Source organism: Condylostylus longicornis, unplaced genomic scaffold, assembly GCF_029603195.1.
Source record: "Condylostylus longicornis isolate FDR11 unplaced genomic scaffold, ASM2960319v2 ptg000028l, whole genome shotgun sequence".
NCBI lineage: Eukaryota > Metazoa > Arthropoda > Insecta > Diptera > Dolichopodidae > Condylostylus > Condylostylus longicornis.
Genome location: NW_026577997.1, coordinates 5,908,809 through 5,918,828, shown reverse-complemented (window position 1 = coordinate 5,918,828; position 10,020 = coordinate 5,908,809). Strand labels below are relative to the sequence as shown.

The 10,020-nt window shown below is 24.3% G+C and overlaps 2 protein-coding genes across 2 annotated transcripts; both read right to left on the bottom strand.

Annotated features, from left to right (window-relative positions):
• Nucleotides 1-677: 677 nt before the first annotated feature.
• On the bottom strand, nucleotides 678-1,781 carry LOC129607788 (poly [ADP-ribose] polymerase 1-like). Its single transcript, XM_055518964.1, has 4 exons — nucleotides 1,734-1,781; nucleotides 1,569-1,620; nucleotides 1,225-1,464; nucleotides 678-1,105 (listed from the first exon to the last, which is right to left on the bottom strand). Exons 1-4 carry the CDS (start codon nucleotides 1,779-1,781, stop codon nucleotides 678-680), a joined length of 768 nt encoding a protein of 255 aa, XP_055374939.1.
• Nucleotides 1,782-4,962: 3,181 nt separating this feature from the next.
• LOC129607703 (uncharacterized) lies at nucleotides 4,963-7,723 on the bottom strand. Its single transcript, XM_055518865.1, has 4 exons — nucleotides 7,503-7,723; nucleotides 5,970-6,843; nucleotides 5,607-5,885; nucleotides 4,963-5,547 (listed from the first exon to the last, which is right to left on the bottom strand). The coding sequence occupies exons 1-4, from the start codon at nucleotides 7,530-7,532 to the stop codon at nucleotides 5,138-5,140; spliced, it is 1,593 nt and encodes a 530-aa protein (XP_055374840.1). The 5' UTR covers nucleotides 7,533-7,723; the 3' UTR covers nucleotides 4,963-5,137.
• Nucleotides 7,724-10,020: the final 2,297 nt, after the last annotated feature.

Below are 10,020 nucleotides of genomic sequence, written 5' to 3'. Positions count from 1 at the left end.
CATTAAAAAATGAACTGTCAAAAATAGTTGCCATGCATTGCATTGCCGGTCAATGTCCCCCGAAATTATTTCGGGAATGCGAAAATTTTTTATGTATAAAATAAATGACAAAAATATGTATTGGTGTCAAAGAACTTTATAATTCAGTATTTTGACATTTTGTAACATTTCTCATTTATGCACTTTTGCTTATACATTCTAATCACAATTAGATCAAAATCTTAAAAATATCTCTTTACTTTTGAATTCTGCAGGAGCTTGCATAAAAACTTCTTTCCGCTCAACTTCTGTATTTTAAGAAAAATTTTCTTTCTTTAAAATTTTTATCACTTTTATTTTCAATATTTTAGTGAACTTATTTTTTAATAGTTCCGTTTTTAGATGAATGATTCCTTTCTCTTAAGTCAACTCTTAGTAGGAAATATTAGCAGGTAAATTTAAGTAAACTAGTTTATTGAATTTAAAAATCATGAATAATTCAAATATTTTAAAAAATATTGCGTTTATTTGCTCACATATTAATACATAATTACATTAAATATATACACTTTATATTCAAATATGAATAATTATAACTAATTCTTTGACATAATATAAAAAAATTTTTAAAAAAATTACATGACAAAAAAAAATACAATAATATTTTTAAATTTATTTAAAATTAAAAAAAAAAAATTTCATATAATTTCACAACCCATACCATCAAATTTACAATGTACTAAATATTGCATAAATATTTGATTATTATCAAAAACAATATATTCGCTATAATTAAGATCAGTTGATAAATCATTATGACATTCTAATGGTCCAAGTGGTATTTGAGTACCATATTTATTTCTTATTATTTCAGTTCTTTTTGGTTTATATTTACCTAAACCTTTGACACTATTCTTACCTTCTGGTAATTTTTCAACTTTTTCACTTTTTGTTTTATAATAATGTTTACCTAATGCAACTTCAGCTAATATAAGAATACCTTCTGTTGAAAAGATATTATTTTTACTATATTGTGCAGCTTTAGTAACAACATCAGTAAAATAAACACCATTACCAAACATTTTACCATTTATGTTAACATTAGCTGGTGGTTCAGTTAATAACCCTTAAAATAAAAGAAATTTTTTTTAAAAAATTTATTTTTATTAAAAATTTTTATACAAAATATAAAATAATCAATTAAACCTTTTTCTAAAATTGAAGGATAATTCAACATTTTTGAACCATGCCATAATAATTTACGATTACCAATTGCTTTATTCGGTTTATAACTCCAATATTCACCTTTTCTATAAACACTAAAAATATTTTTTGGTATAACTTTAAAATTATGTGTTGGACCATGTGTATTTTCTATATATTTGCAAATAATGTCATAATTCTCGTCATCTATATCCAAACATTTTATATCTGTATTTAATTGAGTATAACAACTAGAAAAAAGTACTCGATCTTCTGAAAGGTCTTTATAACAAAATTATAATATATAATTAATTATATTTATAATAAATTGTAGATTTTAAATTATAAGAATTAATATGTAAATATTTCTTTATTTATATATGTACCTTTATCAAACATTAATCCAACTAATTCAATAACAGTATCGTCGGCATCCACCTTAAAAATATTAAAAATCTTAATATTTATAATAAATAAATTGTATTTAGAATTTTCTGTAAACAAAAGTTTTATAAACAAACCTTGACATCCAGTGAAAAGTTAAAACTTACAATGTATAATATTCCTAAATGTACATATATTAAAAGCTCTTGAGACATTGTACATTATACTAAAATGTATCGAATATCTAATCGAAACGTAAAACAAAAACAGAGCACATGATTATGATTAATAAAATAAAAGTTACGGAAACTCTTTTATAATACTCAAAATTTAATTTCATTGAGCATTTATTATTATTTTTAGATAAGAAATGGCTTTAAACTTGCTTAACAGAACAACAAAAATTACAAATATTTTGAACAGAACTTTCTAAATATTGAAAATCTAAAAATAATTTATTTATGCTTTTCTACTATGGAGAAGTGCGTTCCCACCGAAAACTTGACATCCAAAATTTAATGCTATCACATCACTATATAGTTTGACCTAACAGAAATTATATAAAGTACAGAACTATAGGTTGCGATTTAACAAAATACAAAAGTAATTGTCTTTTAATTCTAATGCTACATCATCTTTTTATCGTATTACATAATATATCGTACTTATTTAGTTTAATCAATTTCATACTTACATATGTATATTTTTACCGACCGTATTATGTAAACAATAGGTAGGTTATGTGATGGCCATAAATTTTGCATATCGAGTTTTCGGTGGGAACGTACTTCTCCGTAGTAGGGAAGTGTAAATAAACTATTTTTAGCAACCTGTCGGTCTGTCGGTCTGTGTGTGCATGCGTGTATCTCAAGTTCTGCTGAACCGATTTTGATGAAATTTTATATGTAAGTTTATTTCCACCATGGCACGGATTGATCAACTTTTGGGATATATCAGGCCTCGGGAACTGCACTTTTTAGCGGGCCTGTTTTACATTTTTGAACATTTTGAATAAAGTATTCAACCGATTTACTTGAAATTTCATATATAAGCTTTTCTCGACCGTCCGCAAAAATTCCTAATTTTTGGAAGAAATCAGGCATCAGCAACTGGACGTTTACTACGGGCCAAATATACATTTTTGCTTATATAAAGAGAAATAATCAACCGATTTCATTGAAATTTAATATTTAAATTCTTCGTATTGAAACAATGAACATGGAAATTTTTTGAAAAGATCAGGGCTCGAAAACTGATCTGCGGGCCGATTTTACATTTTTCACCATATCTACGGAACGAATTGATGGAATTTCTTGAAATTTGATATTTGAGTTCTGGTTATTATCTGAAACTAACTGGCGAGCATTTCAGGGAGTTCGGGTAGCACAAAGCGAAATTCTACTAAGAGCCAAATTTACATTTTTCTAAGTATGTTAACTATAAGCTTACTAATGTCCTAAAAATTGGAATGAAGTATTTAACAGACATTTTTATAATATTCTGTAACCCTTTCACTTAACTAAACAATATACAATGCGGTCGGTTATGTGCTGACCACATCAGATTTTTTTCTTCTATGATAAAGTAAAAAAATTTTTCGATAACAATTTACTTAGTTTGGGAAATTCCCTTATATTAAATAGCAAGTAAAAATTAACCACGTTGTAATTATATTTTTTTTCTATATTAAAATTAACTAATTAATTAAAATATGTAAATTCTGTTTTAAAGATAACGCATACTTTTATATTACAATTGATCACCTTTTCGAGATAAATAGGACCCCAAAACCTATACAAAAAATACCAATTTTACATTATTAATCATAATTATCTAAAACAATATATGCAACTAATATGTTCCGCTTAAAATTGTATTTAATTCAGTACTGCTACTAAGCCTACTACTTAATACTATTATTACTACCAGTACTACCACATATATTTGTGCATACATAAAATGGGCTCGCATTTTATTTTCGTTAACGCATTTTAAAATTATTACATTGACTTTCATTTTGAGCAATTGAAGAAATTTTTCTAATTTTTATTTTAAAAAAACCAAAAGCATAATAATTATTTACTAAAATATTTACCAATGACTGCCTGGGACCCATATTTTCAATAAATTTAAACTCCTTCTTTTATATACAATTAAAGAACAAAAAAAAATAGACAATTAAAGTTTTAATATTAAAATATAATAAATAAAATTAATTTAAAATTTTTATTATAAAATCTAAATGCTTCAAAATGTTTTTAACGTTTCAACAGATCGCGTAAGACTAACTTATAATCAAAATACTTACATTCTTATTTTCTTATTCCTTCTGAAATTTTTACATATACATACATACAATATACTTATGTATCCATATATGTATGTATGTACTTCCATAGTTTTTAAAATTTGAAAAAAAACTTCAAGCTTTTGGAATCTTAAGTAAAAATGGGAAAAAACCTTTTAACGCGGTATATTAAATAATGAAAGAAAATATTATTAAAGCATATACATAGTCACTATTTATTGAAACATATGTATCTACACATGCATATATTAATATTCTTACACCTAAACATGTACAATACAATTACAAATATATGATATACTGTAACATATACATATACATGAAAGTACTTTATGCTAAAGCATGTGTAAACATTTTCTCATTTCAATTACATATTTATATTATACTGATCTTTCTCTCTCACTAAACAAATCTTATAAATTTTTTTGATAAAAGATAATAAATATAAATATGTATATGTATGTATGTATATTTATTATTTTTTCTAAATTTAAGTAATGTGCAGTGTATGGAAGATCTTATTTATGTACATAGATCTGAAAATGTAGTAGGTTTTTATGACAACACTGGAAAAAGTAGATCGTTTTTATGTAAAGAACTTTGAAACATCTATGTACTGCTACTTTCATATTTTCAGCATGCAAATTTAAGCTGACAATATGAGAGAAACTGACAATATGTATATCAAAAACTTACATAACCTAAAAATTCAATTGAAAAAATTATACAGTGCTGTCAACTATTCTACTTTAGAACAACGTTAACCGAAGTAGCTGAATAATGTATCAATTTTCCTTACTCCGTACTTGGCAATTCCGATGTCAGGATTTATTTTATAAAAAAATATTTCCACCATTATAAAAATGGTAGTGCAAATTAATACGAAATATGTTAATAAAATTTTTTACATAATATTCAAAAAAAATGCGAAAAAATTTATAATAGTTTAAGGTTAGTTCCAAGTAAAAATTTTATGCATATTTAAATTTGAATTCTTTAAGCTGCAATTCTTGTGCTCTGGAATCCTGAAAACACTTCAATAATAATGTCCAAAATGCCCTGACGGTAATAATCATATTATTCAGTAGTTCTACCGTAAATATTATCGCTGCTTTTTTATTTATGGAAACTTTTGTATACATACATACATATACATTACAAACATACATATATAAATGTATACATAGATATAAAAATAAAAAAAAAAGAATGCAATGAATTCATAATAATTGCTATCAAACTTTTTGTACAAATTTTTCTCTCTTAATAATCAAACTTTACTAAAACTAAATATTCAAAAAGAATTTGCTCAGGATTATATACAACATATTCATTATAACGTAAACTTGTATTTATATCGTGTCTTAATTCAAGTGTACCACAAGGAACTTCAACACCATATTTTGTACGAATGTTCTCATTTTCTCTATGCTGATATTTACCAATTCCTTTTACACAATTTTTACCATATGGTAGATTTACAATCTTTTCACTTTTTGTTAGAACATACTCATCACCTAATGCTACTTGAGCTAATATCAAAAGACCATATGGATCGGTTGTACTAGCTTTACAATATTGTGCAGATTTAGTAATTACATCAGCAAAATAAATACCATTGCCAAACATTTTGCCAGTCACCGAAACATTAGACGGTGGTAGTGTTAGCAAACCTTAAAAAAAAATATAAATATAATTTATTTATTTTTATATATAATTTAATCTTAATTACCACTTGACAATATTGAAATATAATTTGATATTTGTGTACCGTGCCATAACAATTTTCGATTTCCTAATTTTTTGAGTGGCTTGAAATCTTTTAATTTTCCCCATCTGTATCCTACATATATATGTTCAATTGATACTTTAAAAGAATGTGTTGGTCCTTGAGAATTTTTTACATATTTACAAATCATTTCATAATCGGGTTCATCTTTTGATAGTAATTTTATAGTTGTTTCAAGTTTCTTTAATTTAAGTAATGCTTTTTGATGATCATTATCAAAATCTAAACATATAAAGAGCCGTAATATAATTAAAAATTATTTATGTATTTCATTTTCAATAGTTAAAATTTCAACAACATACATACCATCTTCAAAAAGTAATTGTAACAGTTGCATTACAGGTTTAGAAAGTATTATACGTTTCCCATCTCCAAATTTTTTTTCGTGTACTACTGGAGATGATGTTAAATTTGAACTAGTATTTGAAATGAATCTGGAATGGTTATTTTGATGTTTTGATTGATTTAATTTTCTTGAAGTTAACGAACTTGCACCATTTTCCTTAATTTGATTTGAAGCATGTGAAGCAAATGTATTTTGAACAGAGAAAGAACTTTGATTAGTAGAAGGACTTATTCTTCTATTATTTTGGATGTGTGCAATATGAAATTGGTTTGGTATATGCGAAGAAGTTGAGTTTCGAATAATTTTAGGCTTAGCTAGTTTATCATTTTGCTTACTTTTTTGTATTTCAGGTAATGATGTTAAATTTGTATTAGTATTCGTAATAATCGTTGAAACATTATTTTGATTAAATGCATTTCTATATTGATACATTAACGATGCTGGAACAGTATTAATTGTACTATTTTGAGTAACAATTTTAGTTAAGGGATATATTTTACCATTATTTTTATCTAGTTCAGTTCTAAGTTTATTTATTGGTACATATTGTGAAGAATCAACTTTATCATTTTGGCTTAAAGTTTTTCTAGATTCATTTGATCTATATGATGAATTTGAATTTTGAATAGCATTTGATGATTCATTTACTCTAATATTTGAATGTACATTTATATTTTGGTGCAATATATTTGAGCAAGATGATTTTTCAGCAGTACTTGGTGTTGTCACTCCAATATTTGACTGAAGTACATTTCCAAACGAAGAGGATGAATTTTGAGCAGAACTAGATTCGATGGTAATTGATTTGTAATCATCTTTACGTATTATTTTCCCCTGTAAAATTTTAAAATCTTTTTTAAACTCCAAAATTATATGTACAAATTTACATTAAAAACATAATTTATACAAAAAAAAATTATTTAGAAAAACAATAAAATTAAAATAATTTTATTCTTTATTTTTGTAGGAAAATATTACTGTTTAGCCTTTGTTTGTAATGTAATGTTTTCATATGTGCATATACATATATGTGTACACGTATACATATGCGACGACCACATTAAATTTTTTATTTACCCATATGTGCAATATTTGTATGCATAAATACGAAAAATAAAAATTTTTAATTTTTGTAATAAATAAAATTTGATAAAAATTTTATATTATAAAAAATGTAGTTGGTTAAATACGATATCAATCGATATCAATATAATATCATCGTCGCTTACATTTGTACATACATATACATACATAATTACATATAATTACAAAAAATTGTCTTCTATTATAACACTATAAATTATATACATACACAACGATTACACTTAAATTATGCACCTATTTTCTGTACTTAGCTGATTTATTAACTCTTTAAAGTAAAAAATAAGTGATTTTATTTTGAAAAAACAAAATAATATACTAAAGTATGTCTTATATATATTGATTACTAAATTAACTGTATCTATATAACGTGCATGTATGTATGTACTTACGTCAGAAGGTTTTGGAAAACAACAACCCATGTCTTATTTAAATATTATAATTTCTTTTAAAATAAATTTAAATACTTTATTAAAATTGATTAAAAAAAATAACCTATGTAGTATAAATTATTTATACATTGTTAATTTAGCAAAATGAATGCATTATCAGTAATGCAATTTTAATTTGTTAAAAAAAAAAAAAACACCAAATAAGTAACAATTTAACAAGTTCAGAGCACAAACAAATAAAGTTTCAAGTCGCAGTTCGATTGAAAATTAATTTATAACTAATAATTTTGAGTGCAAACAAACTCTATATACTCGTACTACTGAAATTTCATTTAAATTTCTCGAAGCTTTTCTGTATAACAAAATTAAAAAAAAAGAGTATACAGGGTGTCCGGGACTCAATGGTATTCCCGAAGCAGGGTGATAGAATACATGCAGACGAACAAAAAACACCTAGTGACATTTTCCTTTTTGGGCCCTTGTTCTCGAGTTATGGGGCCTCAAAGTTGGAACATCCAAAAACCGGCTTATTTTCACATTTTTATTTATAACTCGGGAAATGTGACAGGTAAATCCAATCTTGTACACTCGTTTTAAAGCTAATGAAATACTCATTCTAACGGTTTACCAGCGGTTGCAAATGCTTTTTTTAGTTTCAGAGATATTTAAGTGCAAAGTCAAAATTTGTTAAAAATTTTTTTTTTAAATTTTCGTTTAACTGTCATTTACTCATAATTCCTTGTTATCAACCTATCATTTTTTTTACAGGAAGACGAGCCCTATATTCTGACCTTCATTTTGATATGACATAATGTGGGAAAAATTTTAGAAATAACATGTCTATCAGGCGAAAACTGAGGCCAAAACCTTAAAAATTAACTAAAACAACGTATTTTTCAAACAAAAACAAATTTTTTTAATCTTTATTGCGCAGTATATGCATTATTAACATGCACTTTTTCTTTTCCAAAACGAAAGACATTTGCATTACCTTTTTTTCTCCACAAAATATTTCCAAAAGTTTCAGGAATATCGTGTCTACGGTGATCAACCATTGAGTCCCGGACACCCTGTATACACTTTTATATGAAACATTTATACTAATGGCTCAAACTAACCATAATGTAATTTTAATTAATCTGAATTCGACTAATAAAATGCAATACTAAAGAGAAAAGTTTACAGTTAATTATACAATTATTTTGGCTCTCTGAAATTATTTTGAGAAAATAAACTATTTTTTTTTTTTCTTGTTTATAAAAACATTGAGGAAATTTTAGTTCAATTGTTTTAAATAAATAGCAAAAATAAAATTAAAAAAAAAAATGCATTTTCTACGATTTCATCAAAATTTTTTTTTGTATTTACATGAAAATATTTTAAATACTTAAATTAATATTATTTGTACGCATCATTTTTAAAATATTTAAGGGAAATTTTTTTGGGGGAATATTGAAATTCCAACAGAAAATCTTCCGATCATAAAAAAAGGTAATAATTTAAAAATTAATTGAATATTTTAACTGGTAACATTGCCTGTAAAATTAATTACAAACAATATTATTTAACATAATCAATTTCAACACTTACAACTACACAAATGATTTTTTTATAAAAAAATTTTATAATTTTGTAAATTTTTGAATTTTGCCAAAATTCCAATAAAATTAAAATTATTTTTTTGAAAATTAGTGATACGAAAAGTTTAATATGATTTATTATTACTACCAATTTCCAACTATTTTAATAAAAAATAATTATAATTAAGTTCTTAAATTTAATAAAGAATTCATTGTATATAAACTGAGAGTTATTATACTGTTGTCATACCGTTAAACAATTATACGTATAATATATGTGTATTTATGTGCATATTTACGTATATATATATATTTTATTATGTAACATTTAATTATTATTAGTTATAAGTAAAAATAATAAATTGTACATAATATATTGTACTTAAAAGGTGAATTGTATTATAAACTGATTAATAATAATAGGATATCTTGAAAATTAAATAATATCCAAGAGATAAAGACTCTGATATCCAAAAAAAAATTTACGAACTCTATAACTTTAACAATGGTTAAAGTAAATATTTAAAATACTTGTATAATATAAAATAATATACAAATTATTATTTTAAAAAATACATAATAATTATTTTATAATATTATATTAAATACTATTTGAAATTTAATAAGTACAAGTAATAGCATAGATTGAGTCAACATTTATATCTTTGCAAATATACGATTAATTAATTTGAAATTTCACGAAAATTTCTATATATATAACATTAAAAATTGCTTTTTTTTTAATTTTTGTTTTAATAATAATTTTTACATCTTAATAATAATATTACTTGTTATGATAATAATACAAAACACAATTAAATTGTTCAGGCACTATTGCCTCTATCGTATAGCATTTTGAAAAATTTATTATTCTTATTGCAAATATAACATATTCCCTAATTAAGTACCTAACTTTTGGCCTACCACTGATTACAATA

Bases quoted from the DNA above. Each gene is read 5' to 3' on its own strand.
- LOC129607788 (XM_055518964.1), bottom strand. From the start codon at position 1,781: ATGTCTCAAGAGCTTTTAATATATGTACATTTAGGAATATTATACATT. The intron at 1,465-1,568 runs GTACATATATAA...TTTGTTATAAAG, and splicing joins TGGATTAATGTTTGATAAAG to ACCTTTCAGAAGATCGAGTA. The intron at 1,106-1,224 runs GTTCAAAAATGT...TTTTATTTTAAG, and splicing joins TCGTAAATTATTATGGCATG to GGTTATTAACTGAACCACCA.
- LOC129607703 (XM_055518865.1), bottom strand. From the start codon at position 7,532: ATGGGTTGTTGTTTTCCAAAACCTTCTGAC. The intron at 6,844-7,502 runs GTAAGTACATAC...AAAATTTTACAG, and splicing joins GTTTTCCAAAACCTTCTGAC to GGGAAAATAATACGTAAAGA. The intron at 5,886-5,969 runs GTATGTATGTTG...TTATATGTTTAG, and splicing joins ACAATTACTTTTTGAAGATG to ATTTTGATAATGATCATCAA.